At 46.2% G+C, this 25,549-nt stretch overlaps 1 protein-coding gene across 1 annotated transcript in view; it reads right to left on the bottom strand.

The window, feature by feature from the left end:
* Window positions 1-66: 66 nt before the first annotated feature.
* ACAP3 (ArfGAP with coiled-coil, ankyrin repeat and PH domains 3) overlaps window positions 67-25,549 on the bottom strand; it is a 115,012-nt gene continuing 89,529 nt past the window's right edge. Inside the window, exons 10-24 of the mRNA XM_082230737.1 lie at window positions 21,137-21,249; window positions 20,551-20,602; window positions 18,959-19,059; window positions 17,353-17,464; window positions 15,100-15,308; window positions 13,452-13,521; window positions 10,835-10,929; window positions 10,020-10,234; window positions 8,373-8,477; window positions 7,308-7,409; window positions 7,056-7,148; window positions 5,855-6,075; window positions 4,663-4,772; window positions 2,466-2,576; window positions 67-1,887 (exon numbers count right to left, since the gene is read on the bottom strand). Of these exons, the coding sequence (XP_082086863.1) occupies window positions 1,740-1,887; window positions 2,466-2,576; window positions 4,663-4,772; window positions 5,855-6,075; window positions 7,056-7,148; window positions 7,308-7,409; window positions 8,373-8,477; window positions 10,020-10,234; window positions 10,835-10,929; window positions 13,452-13,521; window positions 15,100-15,308; window positions 17,353-17,464; window positions 18,959-19,059; window positions 20,551-20,602; window positions 21,137-21,249 (1,857 nt within the window). The 3' untranslated portion in view covers window positions 67-1,739. The remainder of the gene's footprint in view (window positions 1,888-2,465; window positions 2,577-4,662; window positions 4,773-5,854; window positions 6,076-7,055; window positions 7,149-7,307; window positions 7,410-8,372; window positions 8,478-10,019; window positions 10,235-10,834; window positions 10,930-13,451; window positions 13,522-15,099; window positions 15,309-17,352; window positions 17,465-18,958; window positions 19,060-20,550; window positions 20,603-21,136; window positions 21,250-25,549) is intronic.

The following is a 25,549-nucleotide window of genomic DNA, read 5'->3' as shown; positions in this document are numbered from 1 at the left end:
AGCCCAGACACAAGTTAACAACCGCAGTGAGAACTGGGCCAAAGTCATTTTGCAGTATGACTAACAACTGGCCACCCTTAATTTATTCATTCACACCGCCAATCCTCCATAAAGAGGCATTTAAAAAACAACAACAGTTACAAAACTGCCTATGGGACCAGGACTGGAGGCGTCTCATTCACGACGCAGATAGTAGCCAACTGAGGCCACCCACAACTGATTTTTATTTTATTTTATTGGCCATAAAGGGGCAGCATTCTCCCTGCCTCACCCCCTGAGTTTGACCCTGAAAAAGAGATGAGGGTACAATTTGCATCAAACACAGGTTGCATCCAACTAAATCCTAGCCAGAGTGGGCCTACTGGAATTAATAGACCCAAATTAGTTGTGCCTGTTCAATCCAATAGATCTACTCTGAGTAAGGCTAACAGTGGACACAACCCACGGCGACGATGCTTCCACGCTCTTCTCATGTATGTTACATTTGCCTTCGCCCTTCAAGGATCGCGTCCTCATCTTGGAAGCGGCTGAGTTATGGCTTTGACCAGCTAAGCTTACCTCCCTGTTAAATATTCCATACACACACAGGAAAAGAAAAACCACCTCAAAACAAAACAAAGCAAAAACCAGAGGAAGCCTTTGCCGGCATTAACCTGAGAGCATGTAAGGTGGGCAGCCATGCCTCTCAATCCAAAGAACTGTAGCACATGCAAAAAGGGCACAGCAAACAGACCTGCCGATCGCCCCACCAAACCCCTGTCAACACCTGCTCTGTACATTAAGTGGGCCAGGAATTTGCGTTTCCAGCCCAAACCAACTGACTGAGCTTTTCATATGTGTGTGTGTGATCGACACTCCAAACCATCTGAAAGACACATCACAGGTTGATGGCTAATGCCACTGGGAAGAGAGAGAGAGAGAGAGAGAGAGAGAGAGAGAGGAATATGCCTCTTTCAAGTCCCAAATCTCGGCTCCCTTTTCACCTATATGTACAATTCCCTCTTCTCTCTGCAAAAGTCTCTCTCCTCCGAACCTTGCTTTTAATTCCTGGCAACGCGGGTTTAAAAACAGCAATCAAACTCTTGGAAAAGTGGGTGAGAGGCGCTTCTTACGCTCTTAGGGCTGACCCACACCAAGCACAGGGCTACTCCCCAAAAAATCTTGGGAACTGTAGTTGACCCCTCAAAGAGCTACACTCCCTAGCACCCTTAAACAAGCTCCAGTTCCCAGGGTTATTCAGGGAAAAGCTGCGTGCTTTTAATGTGCATTAAAAGGTGCTCTGTGGTGTGGACGTGATCCTGCAAAGCCCGCAAGGCAGAACAGGTGTTCTGGCCCTGATCCACCTGCTTCCAAAGTTTGTGTACCTTAAAAACCAGAACCCTCCCCAATTCTGGGACCAGAGGTGAACATTTTACACATATATTTCATGTTAAGGGTTCTTTGCCTGTATCCCCTCTCTCAGTCTCTCTCTTTATCTCTCTTCCTCCTTCTGCGTGGCCATCGGGGCAAACCCACCCATGGGCTTTTGGAATGGAAAACTTCCATCAGCGAGCCCCCCGCCCCCCAGTTGCCAAACATCCCCCCTCCCCCCACCACAAGACACGTCTACAGTTTTGTTTTGTTTCCTTCTTTCCTGGGCTCAGTCAGCATCATTAAATTTCGACCCAAAAGAGGAGGAGGAGGAGGAGGAGGAGGAGGAGGAGGAGGAAGAGGAGGCATCAGGGTTGCGGGAGTCGTCACTAACACTCATCTATGTTAAGGCTGATGAACTCCTGTATACACTTCCTGTACTGGAGCTCTGTGGGGCTGTTGTTCGGATATTGACCTGGATGACCAAACGGGCCCTCGGCTTCTCGCATCTCTTCGTTCATTCGAGCCAGACGCAGCCTGGAGGAGGAGGGAAGGTCTGCTTAGCCATATAAAACAACACATGTGTATCTGAAGAAGTGTGCATGTACACAAAAGCTCATACCAATAACTAACTTAGTTGGTCTCGAAGGAGCTACTGGAAGGAATTTTTAAATTTTTTTTCATTTTGTTTCGTTTTGTTTCGACTACAGCAGACCAACAAGGCTATCTACCTGTAACTAGAACAAATCGTTCATAAAGGTAGACTGGCCACGGACAAATTTAACAATATTTTGAATTCATTTTTATAAGCACTGTATTAGGTTAAATGCAGGTTAATTACAATAACGACCTTGTAATGTTTGCAAGTTCTGGGCTCTTTTTGGGGGATAGTATATGGGTGTCATTTCTTCTTCTTCTTCTTCTTTACTTCTCTTGTTCACTGTTTCTGCAACCCTGGCCTAGACTGCTTAGGCTTTGAAAGGGTCGAGACTCGCAGCAAGCCAGTGCATTGCAGGGGGGCTGGGCTAGATGACCCTCATGGTCCCTTCCAACTCAACAATTCTATGATCAGATCCAGGGGGAAGGCTCTGACATGGCAGAGGGGCCCCACTTACAAGGTAACAATGTCCGCATTAGCAGCCTGGACCGCGATGCTCAGAGGGTCCTGCCCATCCTCGTCCACCGCGTGCTGGTTGGCTCCTCTTTTTAGGAACAAGCAGACCTGGCTGTCAAACGTAAAAAGAGAGAGAAAGAGAGAGAGTGAGCAAGAGACACAGAGATGTCGGAGAAAAATCACAGCCAACCATAGTAGGCTGAGGCTGCAATCCTATTAAGGGTGGACAAACGGGTCAGTTTCCATCTATCTCAGTTTCTCATTCTTCCAATGTTAAGTTGGGTTCTCCACATTTCCACATCGGTTTGCGATTACTATTATTGTTTAAAGTCCTCGTGAAAACTCACTAGCATTTTAGTGCCTATTTCTCCTCATTTTTGCAATGTGGTTTCTCCTTAAAATAATGCCTTTCTATACATTATGTTGGGACGCGGGTGGCGCTGTGGGTTAAACCACAGAGCCTAGGACTTGCCGATCAGAAAGTCGGCGGTTCAAATCCCTGCGACAGGGTGAGCTCCCCTTGCTCAGCCTCCTGCCCACCTAGCAGTTCGAAAGCATGTCAAAGTGCAAGTAGATAAATAGGTATCGCTCCAGCGGGAAGGTAAATGGCATCTCTGTGCGCTGCTCTGGTTCGCCAGAAGCGGCTTAGTCATGCTGGCCACATGACTGTACGCCGGCTCCCTAGGCCAATAAAGCGAGATGAGCGCTGCAACCCCAGAGTCATCCGCGACTGAACTTAATGGTCAGGGGTCCATTTACCTTTACTTTACATTATGTTCACCAATATTTCTATGCACATTTGAACCCCGTATATGCAGTGTGTGAGTAAAGTTTCTGAATTAGAAGCGGCAACGTAGTTTAATGGTTAGTGTGTTGGACTGTGACCTGGGAGACCAGGGTTCAAATCCCCACATAGCCTTGGGGCCAGTCGCTCCCTCTCAGCCTAACCCACCCCACAAGGTGGTTGTTGTAGGGAGTGAATGAGGAGGTGGAGAACTATGTATGCCACCTAGGAGAAAAGGGTGGGCTGTGAATGCAATAAAATAAATACATAAATAATATTTATATTAGTATGTGATCATTTTCCACACAAACCACCTCTGTCTTTAAATCAAATACTTAAGTAAAACCCATAAAAGTCACATACGAACTTCCCCCCACCTGACTCAGACTTTTAGGAATTGAATGGGTGAGGCACTAAGCATTGATCGGTTGTGCTTTTTCTATGCCCAAAACCAGTCTGCAAAAATGCCATTTTCCTCTGCCTAGATTTGAAGCTTAGTCAACAAAACTTTATGTGGACTTGTATCCAGAACACCAAATGGCCTATAATTTTTAGGCTCAGATCTCTCCCCATTTATTCTACAGAGGAACAATAATTCTGGAACACCACCCAACAGGAATAACCCCTGCCTGGTTAATGTCAGAGAACAATTTAGTCAAAATTGGAGCCTGCCAAGACTGGTTGAATTTAAATATTTCAGGCAGGAAGCGCATGGCTTTGCCTGTTGTCAGGTTTTTAAGTAAACAACCGATCTCAGTGTGGTGTAGTGGTTAAGAGCAGTAGACTCGTAATCTGGTGAACCGGGTTCGCGTCTCCACTCCTCCACATGCAGCTGCTGGGTGACCTTGGGCCAGTCACACTTCTTTGAAGTCTCTCAGCCCCACTCACCTCACAGAGTGTTTGTTGTGGGGGGAGGAAGGGAAAGGAGAATGTTAGCCGCTTTGAGACTCCTTTGGGTAGTGATAAAGCGGGATATCAAATCCAAACTCCTCCTCCAAACTCCTGAGCTGTCAAAGGCAGCCAGTCAGGGAGACAAAATGAGCCTTCCTCAACAGGTACACTTCTGAACACATTACTCGAGAGGAGAACTACACTGCAAGATTTGGAGAGGTGCAAATTTCGGCGGATGGCTATGGTTCGGCTCGAGGATTGTTTTGGAAAGTACAAATTAGATGGGTTCATGTTTATTTGGAGACAACCAAGTGTGATTGGACCTCTTTGAACCCCTCAGCATCCACACAGCTGCATTTTGCACCAATGGATGATGCTGAACTATCTTCAAAGGCAGCCCCGCGTAGAATGCATAGCAGTAGTCAAGCTAGGACACAATTAGTACGTGGATAGCCAGGTCTGACATATACCAGCTTAAGCTAAGGCACCCCTTCCTGGTAGCTTCAAGCGCCGAATGACTCACCCAGTGTGGCCCAAATACGTAGCGTGATGCAGAGGTGCGCGCCCTCGAATATCTCTTTGGTTAACGTCTGCTCCATTCTGGAGCAAGAATTCGCAGGCTATCAAGGAGCCCTGATGGAGACAATTGGGAGAGAGATCAGATGGGAGAAAGAAACTACAGGAGCACCAAACAGACTTCGGCAAGTGTAATCTGCATCCCTTCTTGCTAGAGAGCCGTGGGAGTTGTAGTTTTCTGAGGAGACTGCTGCCCCCCTACAGAACTCTTGGCACCTTTATCAGAGCTACAATTGCAAGAGTTCCTTGGGAGACACCACAAAAGTTAAGTTTTTAGCAGGTCTTCACAATCTCTCTTTTTAATCAACTACTATCTATTCTTGTTTTGCTGCTGTTCTTAACTATGTTGTACATATGTGTGTGCGTGTGTATCGATAGATATTATTGTATTTTATTTATACAATAGATATTATTGTATTGTATTTTAATGTTGTAAACCCCCTTGACAGACAGGTTAATCACGGTCCATTAACTTCAGTGGGTCTGCTCTGAGGAGGAGAAATGTGAGAAAAAATCCCTTAACAACTTGGGATCCATTTACCTTTAAGATCACCTTAACCAGGCACATGCAAAGATTGTCTGAGGCCCAGGGCGGGAATCTTGTTAGAATAAAGTTATAAACTCAAACAAAAAAACCAGTCAGTCCCCGAAGGCCCCCCACAACCGACTTAGGCCTCCGAGACCCAGGGCAAGTGTACCAGGCAGCTCCCCACCCTCTGCAGGGGGGCCTGGTCTTACCTCCATTTGCACCCACTCTACCACGTCAATTGGCGGGACTGGCACTGTCGCCTGTGGGACATAATGCCCATTCTGTATTTGTAAGAACTCGATTGTTCAGTGTGGCAGTGTCTACCCTTTGGAACTCCCTGCCTCTTGATATCAGGTCGGGACCCTCACTGTACTCCTTTCAGAGCCTGCTAAAAACATTCTTGCCAACCCAGATGTCTAGAAAGTTGATGCAAGTTTTAATCCATTTAATTTCTCTTAGTGATGAATGTCTCTGATTTATCTTTCTTCATAACCCTCTTTGAGGTTTTATTTATTTATTTTTTAAAAAATCAGGCGGTGTATAAATTTTTACGAATTAAATAAATACCGCCGCTGCCGCCATTGAAATAGCTGAGGCTTGTTAGCCTTACCCCCATTACGGCTTGGATCAACGGGGTTTTGTTCTCATCCTCGTCGTTCACCCAGTTGACGTCCGCCCCGTGCGCCAGGGCCTCCGCCATCACAGGCAAATTCCTGGCCCGCGAAGCCTTGTAAACCAGCAAACCCGGGTGCAGCTCCCGCAGGTCCTCCAAATCGGAGGCCTCTTGCTCTATTTCAGCTTCTCCGCTGGATTCTTCTGAAACTTCGCACTCTAACAAGGCGTAGGACGAGAGGCAGAGAAGAAAAAGCCAGCATGAGGCACAGACATAGACCATATGTGATGCTCAGACCTGTTCTCTGGCCTCAATGGGAACCAAGCCTGCAGCTATGTCCTGAACAGCTCCACCCTCTTGTTTGCCTAGGACCACCCTATCATTTGCATAGCCCCGCCTCCTGATTTATTTCCTTGCTTTGCACTGGAGCAGGCATACAGAACCTCAGGCTGGGCTAAGTAGCAGATGTGGCCCTATGGGCCTTTCTGATTGGCCCTCAGAATTCTCCCCAGGCCACACCCCTCAACCAGCCTGGCTTCACATCCTCCTTGAGTATTTCTGCTTCACTGGAATGTGTCCTTGAGACTTGATGAATGGAAGATAAGAGAGGGGTGTGTGGGTGCATGAGAAGGAGAGGAAGAAAGAAAGAGTAGAAATTGTCCCACTGCACAAAAGTTAAAACAGACATCCCTGGCTCTGCCTGCCCACTTTTGTCCCTGGCCCTGCCCATCTGTGCCATGAGACCCCTAGAAGGTTGCCAGGTAAGGAATATGGCCCTTGGACCGCAAAAGGCTCTCATGTCAGGAGCTCAAATTTATCAGATAATTGAAGTCAGCTATCAAGGACGCGGGTGGTGCTGTGGGTTAAACCACAGAGCCCAGGGCTTGCTGATCAGAAGTTCGGCGGTTCGAATCCCTGCGACGGGGTGAGCTCCCGTTGCTCGGTCCCTGCTCCTGCCAACCTAGCAGTTTGAAAGCACATCAAAGTGCAAGTAGGTAAATAAAGCGGGAAGGTAGACGGCGTTTCCATGCGCTGCTCTGGTTCGCCAGAAGCGGCTTCGTCATGCTGGCCACATGACCCGGAAGCTGTATGCCGGCTCCCTCGGCCAATAAAGCGAGATGAGCGCCGCAACCCCAGAGTCGTCCGCGACTGGACCTAACGGTCACGGGTCCCTTTACCTTTATCAAGAAGCACTTACCTTCCTCCGTGACGCTGTCCACCACCGAGCCAAACACTAGGACGTCGGTGCTGCCGTCGGTGCTGCCGCCCAGCCCACTGTCACTGCTCAGACCTGCGGGGCCAACAAGACACAATCCAAGGGCATTTTAATATGCGGGGAGGCACACACACACACACAAGCATCTGGTACCCAGAGGTATACTGCCTCTGAACGTGGAAATTCCACTTCGCGCCTCCCGTAGGGCTATGCTGCCAAGCCATTCCCCCTTACCTCCATCCAGGAGGAATGGCGACCCGCTCCCAGTGGGACCGTTACCACTGTCGCTCCATGGGCTGGCTGCCAGGGGGTGCGGCACAGAGATGTGGTTGCCACCTAAGTGGAAGGTGGAAGGAAGTTTAGGGGGCAGTCATGGTCATAGGCACTGGTGGTTTTTCTGCTTTTTTATTATTTATTTAAAGAAATGGATCTTGCTCTCCTTAAAGGATCAATGGGAGAGGGGGACAGGAAAGAAAGCTGGCTAACTGTCCTTTTAGTAACCAAACAATTAAACCCCTGTGTTGCAAACAATCATCAGTAATAGCCAAGGCAACACGATGACCAAGTACAACAATGCCAATGCGATGTCAATATAAACTCTTTATATAATCTATACAGAACATTGAACAGCATGAAATATATGAAATATGCACTCTCTGTAAAACCAAACAAACAGAAATCTTATAAATATCTGAAAATCACAAAATATGCACAGATTTATGGCTTGTTGTCACCAGTTAAGAATCTGACCCATTGCTTCTTTCAGAGACTTGCATAGTCGACAAAGACTTTCAGAGACTCATAAAACTTATGTTTATTTGGTTCTATATTTTCAAGAGAATCCATCAAGAGTGCATATTTTGTGATTTTCAGAGATTTATAAGATTTCTGTTTATTTAGTTTTGCAGAGAGTGCATATTGCATATATTTCATACTGTTCAATGTTCTGTATATATAAAGAGTTTATATTAACTGTCCTTTTAAGCAGGGGCGAAAAAGAAGGAAGAAACCAGTCCCATAAAGCATAAAAAGACTAAGGGGGTAGGAAATGATAAAGGTGAAATTGGGAGGGGGGGGACAATAGGTTGCGGTTCTTGAAAAATACTTGGGTTCTAGCCAGTGCAGTCCTACTCAAGAGTAGAACTTACTTAGATACAACCCATTGTGTATTTTTTCCTTCCAACCCCACCCTTTCTCAGTGTTTTTGCTGCTGTTGCGACTCAAGATGCACACCCCAGATGCGGCAGAATGGAAGGGCAAAGTTGCCAGCAAAGATGCCAGCAGCTTAAGTGTACTTACTGCGTGGCCCAGCCCCGGCTCCCGTGTCGAAGTACGAGAAAAGCGAATCCAGCTCGTCGGGGCAGAAGAGGGAATCCCGTCGGAACTTCCTCTCAAGGGTGGCAGCTGTGTGGAAAGAGCAACCCTTATATGGTCCCTGTGTTTGTTGTTTGTGTTCTCACGCACACAACTTGTGCACACATACACACTCAGCCACAATACAGTGGTACCTCGGGTTAAGTATTTAATTCGTTCCGGAGGTCCGTACTTAACCTGAAACAGTTCTTAACCTGAAGCACCACTTTAGCTAATGGGGCCTCCTGCTGCCGCCGCGCCGCCAGAGCACGATTTCTGTTCTCATCCTGAAGCAAAGTTCTTAACCTGAAGCACTATTTCTGGGTTAGCGGAGTCTGTAACCTGAAGCGTATGTAACCTGAAGCGTATGCAACCCGAGGTACCACTGTATAATGCAGGATATGGTTAAACTATGGAACTCGCTGCTACAGGAGGCACTGATGACCACCAACTTGGGTGGCTTTGAGACAAATTCATTGAGGACAGGGCTCTCAGCAACAATGAGTCATGATGGCTCGGTTCTGCCTCCACAGTTGGAGACAGCCATGCGTCTGAATACCAGCTGCTGAAAACTGCAAGGAGGGAGAATATTGTTATGCTGAGGTCCTGCTTTCAGTCTTCATAGGCATCTGGTTGGCCACTGTAAGAAGAGGAGGCAGAACTACACCCAGCAGGCTCTTCTCAGGTCCTTAAATGTGGTAGGATTACAGAATGCGTAATGAATAGCATTATCTGCAGAGTAAGTGCTTTGGGAGGTATTCAGCTAAGCGCTACTCAGAGGAGGTTCACTGCAATTAATGAACCAAAGTTAGCTATATCCATTAATTTCAATGGGAGTATTCTGAGTAGGACAGCAATACCACCCTATATCATCCACGACCCGTCTTGTACACCAGTGCTGCTCTTCTAACAATCCAAACAAGTGTGCAGTTTGAAAATCAGTGGTTAAGATTAGTGAGGTTTTGAAAGGTTCTGTCTGCCATCCTGAGGCAAAATGGAATCCACTTGCAAAAAACCTGCTCTTGGGATCTTGATGTCTCAGGAACTGCCATGCAGAGTTTAGTTACGCTAACTTAAGAGGTGTGTGGAACGCACAGCAAATGAACAACTTTCGAAAACTATATAGTAAATGTTCCTATATGATTTGCAAAATATATTATTACCAAGCTAAATCTCTGGAAAGTTATTATCTCAGTAGGGCCATTTTCAGAGTGGACAGAGCTGTCCACCCGTCAATCTCCTGACAGTGCTAAGATTGGAGATATGCCTCTGCCTGCTGCTTTTTAAAGAGCAGACAGAGGCTCACCTCAGATCTTAGCACTGTTGCCCCACAGCGCTAAGATGAGAAAGTGGATAAATCCTGCCTGCACTTTGACACCCTTTAGAATGGTGAGGTGCTTTAATCTTTATAGGCCATTGGTCCAACCCAGCAGGACCCTTCTAAAACTCTGAATGTGACTTCTGAAAATGCCTAATGTGAAGTAAAAATAATAATACATTGTGTTACTGAACTGAGCCACGGATGAACCACCCCTTCTAAGAGACGGCACATGCAGAAAATAAGGGATGGCGTGGCAAACAGCAGCTCCTCACCTGAAGAGTGTGCTGCCGGTGATGCGTTTCCTGCTTCGTGCCGGTACTTCCTCCGTGCTGTGGGCGCTTTTGTGGAGCTGTTGCGCCTCTGGCACTTTTTCACGCTCCAGCGCCGGGGTTTCCTCTCATTCTCCGCCAGGGCCTCCCCAGTCGACAGCTGCTTCAGGAACTTCTTCTCCACATATTTGACTTTGATCCATGCTTCTTTGTCCTGCCTGAGAGGGAACTCAGTTTCATGAAGAGCTCCTTCAGAGCACCTGTTTAGTTCAGCGTCCATCTTTGATTTGCTTGCACAAAGCTGATGCAGAGGTTAGGCTGAGCCTTTGCTCTGACTTGTTTATGGGGCTAGGCCACAAATAGATAAGAGGGTGCATTGGGATCTACCGGCTGATCTCAGGGTTGAATATCAGTGGATCGGAAAGAGTTTACCTGGGTTAACAAGGTCAGCAATGAGAAAGGGAGTCTGTTCCACTGTCGAACAGCTCTTACCGTCAGAAAGATCTTCCCGACGCTTAGTCGGAATCTCTTTCCTCGTAACTTGAAGCTATTGCTTCATGTCCCAGGAGCAAACAAGCTTACTCCATCCTCCATGTGACAGCCCTATAGATATCTGAAGATGGCGATCATCCCTCCTCTCAGTCTCCTCTTTACCAAGCTAAACATACCCAGCTCCCTCAACCATTCCTCATAAGGTTTGGTAGTATTCAATAACTCCTGGAGGGCCATAGGCTCTCCATTTCTGGTCTAGAGGGTATTGCCCTTCAAGAGGGCCTTCCTGTCCTACACACTGCAGAGCGAAGAGGAGGCAGCCATACCTTGAGCTGCCCGCGGTGGGCTTCTTGAGTCCCATCTCCTCGCACTGCGCCTCGTAGATCTGGTTCATGGTGGCATTCCCCAGCTCACACATCAGCTTTTAGGAAAGCAAGCAGAAACACAGTATGTTAGGGGGAAGAGATGTTCTCCTCCCCCCGTCCGCAGCCAACCGCATTTACCCACAATTAGGGATGGCTGACTCTGTCAATTTCAGTTTCTGTCAGTTTCTCATTTTCCCCAACGGTGAAGAAATTTGATCCAGTTTCTCATTTTCCCCAATGGCAAATAAATTTGATCCAGTTTGCATTTAAAGGCGAAGTCACCAAATTCACATATTGTCAAACCATATGGAAGAATATGTTTAGGGAAGTTTTTAATGTTTGATGTTTTATTGTGTTTTTAATATTCTGTTGGGAGCCACCCAGAGTGGCTGGGGAAACCCAGCCTGATGGGCGGAGAATGAATGAATGAATGAATGAATAAATGAATAAATATATTATTATTATTATTATTATTATTAAGCAGAAACACAACCAACCTCTGAAATTTGCATTTATCCAAATTTTTCAACACAGTCCTCAACAAATGAAATGTGTACAAAAGAAGGCATATATATGAATACAATTTGCATTCAAATGCATACATTCATGAAAACAACGTTTTAAAAATCATTATTTCAGGAAAAATTGGGTTTTGCAAAAATTGTGTCAATTTAGGGAAACTGCAAACTGTGTACAGTGGCAGAAATGAGCATAGCATGTTGATGAATTTTCATGAAGACTATATATATATATATATATATATATATATATATATATATATATATATGCAGGTTTTGGTGTCTTCGGGTGTCTTCCCGTGTAAGAGTCGGGGTGTCTGTGCGACGTTTCGACGAGGTCTCACTCGTCATCTTCAGGCTGGTGCTTTCGGCTTCTTGTTACTGGAACAGAGCAGAATCTGGTGTTTGAGTTCCTATAAATACTGTTGAGGGGTGTGGTGTATTTATAGGAACTCAAACACCAGATTCTGCTCTGTTCCAGTAACAAGAAGCCGAAAGCACCAGCCTGAAGATGACGAGTGAGACCTCGTCGAAACGTCGCACAGACACCCCGACTCTTACACGGGAAGACACCCGAAGACACCAAAACCTGCATTCCTGTACCCGTGAAAATCTACGAAAGCATATATATATATATTGTATTCAGACACCCCGACTCTTACACGGGAAGACACCCGAAGACACCAAAACCTGCATATATATATATATATATATATATGCTTTCGTAGATTTTCACGGGTACAGGAATGCAGGTTTTGGTGTCTTCGGGTGTCTTCCCGTGTAAGAGTCGGGGTGTCTGGGCGACGTTTCGACGAGGTCTCACTCGTCATCTTCAGGCTGGTGCTTTCGGCTTCTTGTTACTGGAACAGAGCAGAATCTGGTGTTTGAGTTCCTATAAATACTGTTGAGGGGTGTGGTGTATAGCCTCCAACGTTCTGGGCAGAGAGGAAGTTCCTAGATTAGTGTGCCTTTTCTTCTTTTGTTCCTTAATTACTTGAGGGATATCTTGAGTGATTTCATGAGTGATATTCTGAATACCACTGGGTGGGTCATTAAGTGTAGATTAGTTACTAAAGCTTTCGTGTCTTGACCTCTTGAGCTTGTGAAGAGTTTTTCTGAGAAGATGGCTGTGCTGCATTTAGTTGTGCTCTGGCTTGGCTTCGTGTATTTTCTTCTCAGAAAAACTCTTCACAAGCTCAAGAGGTCAAGACACGAAAGCTTTAGTAACTAATCTACACTTAATGACCCACCCAGTGGTATTCAGAATATCACTCATGAAATCACTCAAGATATCCCTCAAGTAATTAAGGAACAAAAGAAGAAAAGGCACACTAATCTAGGAACTTCCTCTCTGCCCAGAACGTTGGAGGCTATACACCACACCCCTCAACAGTATTTATAGGAACTCAAACACCAGATTCTGCTCTGTTCCAGTAACAAGAAGCCGAAAGCACCAGCCTGAAGATGACGAGTGAGACCTCGTCGAAACGTCGCCCAGACACCCCGACTCTTACACGGGAAGACACCCGAAGACACCAAAACCTGCATATATATATATATATATATATATATATATATGATTACAAACTGATGTGGAAATTTGGAGAACCGAACTTACGACCAGGAAAATGAGAAACTGAAATCCCATCCCTATCAGCTAGATCAGGGGTTATCAGCCCTACCGCCCACTAGTGGGTATTTCAGGATTCCTGGTGGGCAGTAGGGGGTTCTACAGCACAAGCTGAATCCTCCTTCCATCAAGCACTGGTGGGCAGTAAGGAAATTTTACCATCAAGATGCATTTGTGGGTGGTAGGTATAAAAATGTTGACTACCCCTGAGCTAGATCAAGGATAGCCAACATGGGCCCCTTCAGATGTTACGGGTCTACAATTCCCATCATTCCCAGCTAGCATGGCCAATGGACAGGGACGATGGAAACAGTAGTCCAACAAAGTGCGCCAGAGAGCTCCCACCCCACCCCCTCCAGAGGTGCCCCCCTCCCACCCACTAACCCTTCCTGCCTACTACCTATTTGTCATTTGGAGTTTTGGCCTCTACCTTCAGTAGCTCTGGCTCCCAGGAATCCAGTGTGAGCGACCGCACTTTGGAGCAGTGGACCCCTAAGCTCCTGTAGGGAAGGGGGAAACAGACAAGAGAGGAGAGTGGTTGTACAGTTCAACTGCTGTTTGGTACATACACACACAAGATGGCACGTATTAATCAGCACGTCCACAGGATTTCTGCACACGCAGCCAGTCTAGTACAGGGTCAGTGGTTAGAACACTTGTTCTGGGTGCAGGTTCTATCCCTGGTGCTATGGAGGACAAGAGTATTGGTGGCTACTAGTCGTGATGGCTATGTTCTGCTTCTTCTGGCAGAGGCATTATGCCTCTGAATATCAACTGCTGGGAATTGCAGGTGGAGAGGGCTACTCTCGTGCTCATGTCCAGGAGTAGATGGACCAGCTTTGGCCTGATCCAGCAGGCCTGTCTTATGTTCTTATCTCTAGGTAGAGCTAGGAATGTCCCTTGTCTGAAATCCTGGAGAACCCCTGCCAGGATAGAAAGATACATACTACAGAGGAATGGCTGGTACAATTACTGGAAATAAATGAAAAAAATTCCAGTAGCACCTTAGAGACCAGCTAAGTTTGTTCTGGGTATAAGTTTCCGTGTGCATGCACACTTCTTCAGATACACACGCACGCGAAAGCTTATACCCAGAACAATCTTTGTTGGTCTCTAAGGTGCTACTGGACAATTTTTTATTTATTTCAACTGCGTCAGACCAGCCCGGCTACCTACCTGAATCTAAAATTACTGGACTTAGCTGAGATGGCAAAGTCAACATGTTTAATTGGAGAAAAACATGCCAGACATTTATTAAGTATTGGAAACTGGTTTGGGGCTTTTTGCGTGGAAGAGAAACTGAACTTGTAACACCTGGATTTGAAGAGTGAAAAAGTAAAGGCTTATAGAAAATACAATAGTTGGGTGTTAATGAGCGAATACTATATTTAGATGACAGACAAGAGAACCAGAAGTCTTTTTATATTTTCCCCACTTTATTTTCTTTCTCTCTTTTTTTTCTCCCCACCCCCTTTCTTTTCTTTCCCCCCATTTTTCTTCTTTTTGCTCTGTTCCTTTTAGATTAGATTTTTTAAAATATATCTTCTATTCTGGTGTACAGTCATACCTCGGGTTACAGACGCTTCAGGTTGCGTTTTTTCGGGTTACGGACCACCGAAACCCGGAAGTACTGGAACAGGTTACTTCTGGGTTTCGGCGGCTGTGCATGCGCAGAAGCGCCGAATCGCAACCCGTGTGTGCACAGACGCGCCGCTGTGGGTTGCGGATGCTGCGGGTTGCAAACATGCATGCCGCACGGATCACATTCGCAACCTGAGCATCCACTGTATTATAAAAATATACTTTGTATTTGGTTTGAACATTTGTATATCAAGTATCAATAAAAATACCAATAATTAAGAGGACCCCAGTCAGTCAGTGTAGTCAATACCAAGCTAGATGGACCAGTGGTGTGGACAGGACAGGCATGCCATTGCCCTTTTTGTGAGTTTCTCAGAGGGCTTATGGCTGGCTTATTGGAACAGGGTGCTTGAACTGATGGACCTTCGAGTCCAACAGAGCAGGGCGATTCCGTTGCCCTTGTGCCCCATTTGCTAGGATCGACTCAGCAAGCTTACCTGTGAATCCCTGAACATTCAATGCATAGTAAGATGCCCAAGTTGATGCTGGCCCAGCGGGGGTCGGCTTGCCCACAGTCGCAGCACTGGTCATTGCCTGGGATGCTCTGCACCCTCTGCAGGATGGTTTCGCCTTTGGCACTGCGGTCCCGCGAGTCAGTAGCCGAGTCGATGCTGCTGGTGGAAGGAGAAGCTGTTCGGTCCAGTCTCTGGAAAGAGGCACAGAGGGGGATTTAACAATGAAAAAATTGCCTGCTGGTGTTTCTTGCGGCCTTGGCCCAGTATATCTGAAGGAGTGTCTCCGCCCCCATTGTCCTACCCGGAAACTGAGGTCCAGTGCTGAGGGCCTTCTGGCGGTTCCCTCACTGCGAGAAGCCAAGTTACAGGGAACCAGGCAGAGGGCCTTCTTGGTAGTGGCACCCGCCCTGTGGAACGCCCTCCCACCAGATGTCAAAGAGAACAACAACTACCAGACCTTTAGAAGACATCTGAAGGCAGCCCTGTTTAGGGAAGCTTTTAATGTTTGATGCAATACTGTATTTTAATATTTTGTTGGAAGCCCAGCCAGATGGGTGGGGTATAAATAATAAATTATTATTATTCCAGTAGTGGCTGGTTCCCATTGAGACTGGTAGGGCAGAAGGCAGGGAGTCCAACAGTAGGTGGCGCCAGAGCCAATGACAGGCAGAGACAGAGCCATTGGCAAGAGGGGCTACCCTCAGGTTGGTTGTAAGTCAGAACGCAGGTAGACAGGGGATGAGTGAGGGCAGGCTGAGCTTGGTGGGGCAGTGTCCCCTTTGCCCCAATGAAATGAAGCTCTTTTTCCATTTGCTCCAAGGAAATGAGGCCCTTTTGCCGTTTGCATCCACCATGATGCAAAATGAAAGAGTCTATGACAAACCTAGACAGCATCTTAAAAAGCAGAGACATGACCTTGCCAACAAAGGTCTGTATAGTTAAAGCTATGGTTTTCCCAGTAGTGATGTATGGAAGTGAGAGCTGGACCACAAAGAAAGCTGATCGCCGAAGAATTGATACTTTTGAATTATGGTGCTGGAGGAGATTCTTGAGAGTCCCATGACTCAAAAAGATCAAACCTATCCATTCTGAAGGAAATCAGCCCCGAGTGCTCACTGGAAGGACAGATCCTGAAGCTGAGGCTCCAATACTTTGGCCACCTCATGAGAAGAGAAGACTCCCTGGAAAAGACCCTGATGTTGGGAAAGATGGAGGGCACAAGGAGAAGGGGAAGACAGAGGACGAGATGGTTGGACAGTGTTCTCAAAGCTACCAGCTTGAGTTTGACCAAATTGCAGGAGGCAGTGGAAGACAGGAGTGCCTGCTGTGCTCTGGGCCATGGGGTCACGAAGAGTTGGACACGACTAAACAACAACAACATGAGAGCCGAACAGGCGTCAAAAGCAAAATGCTGGTCTTCGCGAGGTGTGTGTGATCTGGTCTGACAAATTGCAAATAAATATTTAAAGTAAATAAACTTACCCTAAAGGTGTCTTTAAACCTTTACTGTGAATTTTGTCCACCTGGTCACCCCTCTTAGGATGTTTTCATATCAGATAAACATTACTGAACTCGGAAATGGCAACTGCACTTACTGGGTGGGGTAGACCCCATAACCGGCACCTCTTTCTCTCCCCATACCCTGATCTCACTTCAATGTAGGGATGGTGGGGGAGGGGGGAGAGATTCAATTCAGTTCGGATTGATAAGCAAACCTACCTAATTCATGTTTTGCAAAACAATGTGTAAACCGAAACACAGCCATCCTTTGGCATTTACACTTTTCCAGATTTTGCAACGCAGTTCTCCTGCCAAGGAATTTGCTCCCCCCAAAATGCATACAGTCAAGTGAAGCGTGCATAACATGGCCCATATTAGTGAAAACAGCATTTAAACATACATTGCATTGGTAAAATTGCTTTGCAAACATGGGGCAAAATTGCACACAAATTTAGAAGAAATTTGGGGGTGTTATAGGGTTATTGTTATTGTTTTCTTTTTATATATTGTGATCTTTTCTGTGAACCACCCTGAGACCTCTGGGTATAGGGCGGTATGTAAATTCAATAAATAAATAAAAATAAAATAAATAAAAATATTTAAAACGTTGAATTTTCACAAGACTTTTTTTATTTAAAAAATCACAAACTGATGTAGGAATGTGGAGAACGGAACATAAGATTGGAAAGGGGGGGGGATGAGAAAGTGACAGAAACGAAAATCGCATGTCCTTACTTCAATGTAGCAGCTGTCGGGACTCTCTCGATAGGCAGAGGCGATGCTAGCTTGAACTGCTTGGATCCACGCCTGGCGCAGTTTCTCTGAATCGGCCTGCAGCATGCAGCTCCTGAAAGGGAAGTTGGGGTTGGACTAGATGACCCTCGTGGTCCCTTCCCATGCTACCATTCTATGATTCTAGATGAAAGAGCAGGGTGTGCTTAAGCCAGGAGGAGACTGAGAGGGGACATGAACAAGCCCTCTTCAAATACCTGAAGGGCTATTGCGGAGATGAGAACCAGTGTGGGCCCTGGGAGAACAGGGTTCAAACTTCCTCGGAGGACAGGTGGCAAATAAATGCCACACATAACTAAACAACCAAAAAAGGGCTGTTGTTAACACACCATGAGGGCGGCATCAGAAAAGCAGCAGGCATCAGAAAAGCATGCCTTGGAAAGATCAACTTTCCCACTGTGTGTCGGAACATCAAGCCAAAGAATTAAAACACTGACTACCCAAAACATTTATATGGGAATGGAACAGAGACAGTGCTTGGTAATGGAATCTGGTGTGTGGACTGTCCTTAATTGGACCATTTATCCAATCTGGGTCATGATCCGCTGGATCAGGAGAGTCCACTTTGGAACCCGAGGAGACATTGTGTCTTGCTTGTGAGCTTCCTGCAGGCATCTGGTTGGCCACTGTGAGAACAGGATATGGGACCAGATTGGCCTTTGCTTTGGGCCTTTTACAAAAGCTCCCCTAAACTTTATAAACATGCAGATCTCTTAAAATGGGCCACACAGCACCTAAGTAAACAATGGAATCTGCTACTGAAAGATGTAGTGATGGCCACCAGATTTTGGGGGGGGGGTATAAATAATAAAATAATTATTATTACTATTATTATTATTATTATCATCATCATCATCATCATCATCATCATCAGCTTATATGGCTTTAAAAGAGGATGAGAAAAATTCATGGAGGAGAAGACTATCAATGGCTACTAGCCACAATTAAAGGAGTGCTGTTACAGACTTCCCTTTGGGGAATCTGGTTGGCCACTGTGAGAACAGGAAGCTGGACAAGATGGGGCCCTTGGCCTGATCCTGCAGGCTCTTCTGATCTTGCTCTAGGCTTCGCATACAGAAGGTCGCAGGTTCAATCCTCGGCATCTGCCGACAGGCCTGGGAGAGAACCCTGTCTAAAATCCCAGAGAGCCATTCAGTGTAGAGGACTCTGACCTTTGTGGGCCAATGTTCTCACCTGGCCTAAGGCACTTCCTGTGTGATGGCGCTATAGAAATAGAATAGAAATAATACAGTTGTACTTTGGAAGTTGAACAGAATCCATTCCAGAAGTCCATTCGACTTCCAAAACGTTCGGAAACCAAAGTGCAGCTTCTGATTGGCTGCAAGAAGCTCCTGCAGCCAATTGGAAGCCATGGAAGCCCCGTCGGATGTTCGGCTTCCAAAAATAGTTCGCAAACCGGAACAGTCACTTCCGGGTTTGCGGCGTTTGGGAGCCAGAACGTTCAAGAACTAAGCTGTTTGAAAACCAAGGTAAGATTGTAATTATAATGCACTGGAAAAGAAAGAAAGAGGAGACTTGCACAACGTACTTAGTGGGGGAGACGACTTCAAAGCAAAACCTCCTCTCGATGTCTTCGCAGGGCTTGACGGTGCAAAGCCGGAGGTCCTCCACCACCACCGTGAGGACATCCTGAACAGGCAAAAACAGAGCAGGCGAGTCAGTGGCATTGCAATGTCCCACTTGCGGTTGCAGATACACAAGTGTGTGGAAATGGTTGCGTGTTTTATAAGCTGTCTTGGTTTTCCTTGAGCTTCCAGATCAGAGGCAGGGAATCCTTTCCAGACAGAGGGCCTTATTCTCTTCTGGAGGGGGGGGGCTACATGCCAGGGGTGGGCGGGGCCAGAGGCAAAAGTGGGTGGAGCAATGAATAGAAACCTTACCTTTGTACAGGTGGCGAGTTTCTAAACACACACACAAACGCACATCCCTATCTTCTGCCCAGGCAAGCAGGAGAAATGATCGGAGTTCAAGGACACATTCCAGGTAGGGGAAAACAAGGACAGTGAGGGCTGTGGCCTAGGGAGATTTACAAGGGCCAGGCAGAGAGGTTGGGAGGGCCAGATTCAGGCCCCAGGCCTGAGGCTCCCCTTCCCTGGTCTAAAGCCTTAATGCTGCGCTGGTAGGGGAAGAAGAGTGAGGTGGGGTCACTGGGTGCTGGATAGGGAGCCCCCATGGGCTGCTACTAGCCCAAGGGCTCATGGTTGCACACCCGATTAAATGAGCATGCATGGCTGGTGGCTACCAACTGTAGCATACCCCACATGTTGACGGAAATACAGATAAGGACTCTGTCAGCAAAGGAGACAATAAAAGCTGGGTTTTCCATTTTTCTGAAAAGAATGAGCTGGGGTTCAAAACACATGCTCTTTGCTTTGGGGGGGAACTGTTGCTGCTACCATTTTCATTACCTGGCCTGAGGCTTCCACAAAAGACAAGGGATACACTCCCCCAATAAATAAGATATGGTTTTTTAAAAGTGTATGTTGCCCGGGGCTTCTCAGAAAGGGGTAGCCACAAATGTGAACAGTTATAGTAAGGCTGTTGGAAGATTTGCCTTAAAAATATTATTTTCATTTTGGCCCTAATTTACGTGGCATGCATAGGGGTACAGCAGAACCATTAGATTCTACTCTGGAAAATTTGGAAGACACCAATACTGAATTATTATTGCGATTGTTATTATTAGATATATTACCCACCCTTCATCAGCAGGTCCTAGGGCAGGTTACAACTAAAATTCAGTATGAAAAGCAGTTAAGACAAATCACAGTCACAAAAATAAGGCAGGTCCCTCAAAACACACACGCCAGGCATCAAAGGCCAGGGTGAAGTGGGGCATCTTCAACAATTGCCAAAACCTGATAGTGAAGAAGCCAGAAGCACCCCTCTGGGGGGAATCTCACCCACCCGACTCTTCTCTGTGCATGTACAGTGTCGATTGCAGAACCAAAAATTAAAATGGATTCTGCCACTGGCTCTGAACACATGTAGTGTGGAGTCATTCAATCTGTCTGATCTCTCGTCCTAGTCCGCATAGGATGGCTCGACAATCCCCTGAACAGTAAGACATCAAGAGAAGCCAGCTAATCCACTAATGTCATCAGAGGCAACCTGGCTGACCTTTAGCTTCTTCTGGTAGACCAGCTGGCTGTTCTGTATGGAGAACCATCTCCTGAGGAAGAGAGAAAGAGAGAGAGAATTGAGAAAGGGGGTGAGGATAAATTTTATTTGTTTGTTTGTTTGTTTGTTTGTTACATTGATATATTCCAGCTTTTCCTCCAGGGAGTTCAAAGTTGGAATTCAATGGAACAGAATATTCTGCACCATAAATTGTAAGCTGTAGAAATTAAAATTAAAATAATTAAAATTAAAATAATTAAAATAAAAATAAAAATTATTTTCATGGGAGAAAGGTGGGATAGAAATACAATTAAATCTTCCTCCCAACATTCCTATCCTACTTTTCCCCTGGAGAGCTCAAGGTGGCAGTGCACAGTTCCTTCCCCTCCCCATTTTATCCTCCCAACAACCCTATGAAGTAGGTTAAGCTGAAAGACTGACTGGCCCAAGGCCACCCAGTGAGCTGCAGTGAGTGGGGATTCGAACCCTGGTTCCTCAGATCCTAGTTCGACACTCTAAGCACTACGCCACCACAAAAGTCTCTCGCGGTCATGGCTTTTATGGAAACACACAGATCCCAACGTACCGGTTCCAGGTCTTGAACGCGTTGCTCGCTCTCTTGAAGAGGTACCCTTCCATCACCACCCCATTGGGGGCATCGACGTTGAATTCCACTTTGGAGTCATCGTAGGAAAAGTCCTATAAGCCCAAGGCAAGCAGAGATGTGCCATCAACAGGGATGAGTGAATCTGTCAGTTTTCATTTCTCTCCGTTCCTCCTTTTTTTCCATTCTTCAGCTTGCCATATATACACATCAGATTGTGACTTGCTTTTTGAAAGACAAGTCCTCATGAAAATTCAGCAGCCTCTTACCTCATATTTCTCCTACGAGATGCATCTTTGCATGCGATTCTGCTTAATTTGCCCAAAGCAATTTCCCCTAATAATACTGCATTTTTATGGGCTGCCTGCACTCTTTACACCTCATGTGTACATACGACTTGGCTTGAGACCTGCACTGCAGAGGTTGGAGAAGTGTGATTCTTGAAGGATTATGGTTCACTTCTTCCCAAACTCTACATGTGGCCCTCCTATATTTTAAGGGAAGGGTTCCAGATCAGCGCCAGTGCAGTTGCTGTATGTTGTTGCTGTTAAAATTTCTATACCACCCTAAATCCACAGGTCTCAGGGTGCATTGGAAAGTCCCAGATTCACTCCTCGGCATCTCCAGGTGGGGCTGGGAGAGGTTCCTGCCTGAAACCCTGAAGAGTCACTGCCAGTCAGTGTTCTTCAACCTCGGTTTCTCATATGTTCTGACGCTGGTCTGTGACCATATTAATAAAATTCATTCATTTATTCATTTATTCATTCATATGTTACTGGACTACAACTTCCATCATCCATAGCCAGCTTAGCTAGGGATGATGGGATCTGTAGTCTGCCCGTACATAGGGACTCAAGTTTGAAGAACACTACAGTGGCACCTCAGGTGAAGAACTTAATTTGTTCTGGAGGTCCATTCTTAACCTAAAACTGTTATTAAGCTGAGGTACCACTTTAGCTAATGGGGCCTCCCACCGCCACACAATTTCTGTTCTCATCCTGAAGCAAAGTTCTTAACCCGAGGTACTATTTCTGGGTTTGCGGAGTCTGTAAACTGAAGCGTCTGTAACCTGAAGCGTCTGTGACCTGAAGCGTCTGTAACCTGAGGTAACTCTATAGTGTAAACGATACTGAGCTAGGTAGCCTGACTTGGGATAAGGCCACTTCCTCCATCCCTGTGAGCAGGAGAGGACGGGTGGTCAGGCTTTGGGCCTATCCATCTCTCGTTTGAGAAGCCAGCCGCTGAAGAAGTATTTTGAACTTGGAGTTTTATTCAAAGTTTTGGTGTTAGATATTCCACCACAGCCTCCCTTATCTGCGAAACAAATGCCACCATAGATGACGGGAGGAGGAGCACGGTGGGGGAGACTTATAGGCCAGGCCAGCTTCTGTTTAATTGGAAGCTCCCTGGCTCTAATTGAGCGCCAGGCTGTCTTTCTGAGGCCATGACTCATCCCACTGCATCCCTTCATCTCCTGTCCGCCTTCTTCCCTTTATTATGACACCTTCCTGGTGAGCCAGCATCCCCCAGCATGGAAATAACTCATCCTAATGAGAGTGAAGTGCATGTTGCCTAGCAACCAGGCTTCGCTGGGGCCTATAATGCGCCGAGCGGGCAAAAAGGCACTTAAGTTAATGGTTGCCGTTGCCTTGAAATTTGTCACTGCTCTGTGGTGCTGGGCCTTAAAAAAAATATTAAGTAGTGTTGTGGGGATATAACACACCCTCCAATTCAAGAGCGAACAATGGGGTGAGGGATAATTGGTACTGCGAAGACCCAGCCTCAAATTGTTAGTCTTTATTATCTGGTGACATTCACACCTTACATTTAAGGCACAGTGCTATATCCTGGGAACTTTAGTTCACCCCTCACAGAGTTTGAATCCATCCCTGGCACCCTTAACAAGCTACAGTTTCCAGGATTTTTTGTGGGGGACGGGGAACGGGGGACGGGACCATATGCTTTAAATGTTTGGTGCGAGTTTGACCCCAGACGCAAAGCATGTTTCTGTTCTGCACTGCAAATTAAACTAGTTCAAAAGCACTTCCCTCTCTGCAGGGAACTATAGTTTTTGGGTTTCTTCTGACAGGATTGTCTGCACGCGTGTCAAAACTGCAGTACTCAGAATCCTTTGGGAAAGCCGCCATTAATCCATGCAAATTAATAGGCAATTAATGTGGCTCAAATTATGACACTTGTTCTTTATTTAAAATCTTACGTTTACATCCTCCCAAACCCAGACCAGGCTTACAGTCCTTCGGACCAGACCCCTAAATATTTTGAGGCTGATCTTCCAAGTCATCTCAAGGCAGATTCCATACAATACCACAGAACAAAATTTCCGTAAAATTGTGCAAGTTAAAACCTCCATTGTAGCTCTACGAACATTTCAACCAGGTCAACAGCAATACCTATAAATGCCTTTTTAAGCAAAGACTGCCGAAAGTGGAACAGATTGTCTTGGATGTTGTTAGACTCTCGTTCATTAGAGGCTTTTGAGCAGAGGAGGAAGGGATGGGCATCACCCTCTGCTGTAGCAAGGCAAGTGAGGACTTGTAAGAATATAAGAGCCCTGCTGGATCAGGCTAAAGGCCCATCCAGCCCAGCCTCTGTTGTCACAGTGGCCAAGCAGATAGAATCATGGAGGCTAGAACACTTGCTGGAGAAAAAGGTGACCAATTAATAACAATCACAGAATTGTCTAGTTGGAAGGGACCCTGAGGGGCATCTCGTTCAACCCCCTGCAATGCAGGAATATATGCAGCTGCCCCATTTGGGGATCTAACCTGCAACCTTGGCGTTATCAGCATCACACTCTAACCAACTAAGCTATCCGGGCTCTTGATGTCTTTGGGGAGCCCAGAACACCACTTTTGATTGCCAGTAACTGGTATTCCATAGGTGCTACTGCCTGAAACAGAGAGGCAATGCATGTTCCCTGTGGCTGGTAGCCACTGATAGCCATGAACCTGGCTAAAATCCATTCAATGCCATCCTAGTCGGTGGCCATCATTTCAATGGATGCCTCCCAAATTCTAGTGTTATGAGAGAGGGAGGAAAACATCTCCCTGCTCACTTCCTTCACACTGGGTGCCAGCCAACTTAAAACAACTCATCACGCAGTATAAACTGTTCTTGGACTGTAGGTGAGGGACCACCCAACTGAATGCTCTTTGGTAACAACCTCATTAGGAAGAAGCAAGCGTCAAACATGTCAGACAGAGAGGGGCAGGCTTGCTGGCAGCTCAGTGCTTGCAATGCTGGAGAGGTGCGGTAGGGGTTGAGAAATAATGCAATGGGGGAAACACACAGAGGAGGAGATCGGAGCAGAGACGGTAAGGACTAGATGCTTGAAGCTGATTGCGAAAGTATGGCAGACAGCCAACGCTGGGAGAGGGAGAGAGTGGTGGTGGTGGGGATGATCAGTAGTGACTGGAGAAAGTTGCTGAAAGTGGAGGTCCAAGCTGAAATCTTTGATGTGGAGAAGGACCAAAGATTCAATATTGCAAAGCTGAGGCTTAAAGGAAGCAGGCCGCCATCCAGAAAACACACAGTCAGAATCTCCTGCCAAATGCCCGGCTGTCATCTGTCCTTGCTTTCATGTCATATCAATAAATGTCATGCCAGCATGCACACTCACACACAGAGAGAGAGACACACTTTCTCTACTCCAGGCGATCTCTGCTTTTCCCTTTTCCATACTGATTTGAATTTATATATCCAAGGGTGCCTAGCCTAGCAATGAAAGCTTTTATTTTTATTATTCAAAAAGAGCCACCGGACAATGGTTTCCTTGGGAACCCTGAATGCCCCCTACAAAGAGGCACCAAATTCCCAAAGAGGCGAGCAAGTGGCTCCTTCCCACTGTTGGGATGGAGATGGTTTTGGTGCCTGCCCTGCCTTCAAAATACAGCTACTTTCAAACTGGCCAATGATGAAGCAGGAAACAAAACCAAAGAACAGAGGCACAAATCGCCTGCAATGGGGAAATTTAAAAGGTTCACCATTCTGTATTTCAAATGCAGGCGGTGGGGAACCAGAACTCTTCGCCAACGCATTGCTAGGGTCAAACAAAATAAACAAAGCAATGAAATAAGTCCTGGAGCAACTGATGCTTTTTTGTGGGTTGGAGTGCTCAAATATTTTGGGGTGTGTGTGCCTCTTATCACTTAGCCACCTGCCATTTTGATGTTTGTTTGTTTTTTGTTTGTTTTTTACAGAAATCACATAGTGTTTGTTTGTTTGTTTTTCTAATTGAAATAAAGAGAATAAAGACTTTAAATCAACAAAGTGCCTTAGTACAACTATATACCATTTTTAGAAGGCCATTGGGGTTAGCGGGTGGGGTTAGAGATGTCATTTGGTTAAGTCTAGGTACAGAATAGGGGAAAATGT

This window comes from Podarcis vaucheri (assembly GCF_965113315.1).
Source record: "Podarcis vaucheri genome assembly, chromosome: 7".
NCBI lineage: Eukaryota > Metazoa > Chordata > Lepidosauria > Squamata > Lacertidae > Podarcis > Podarcis vaucheri.
This window is presented reverse-complemented; position numbering and strand designations above follow the sequence as displayed.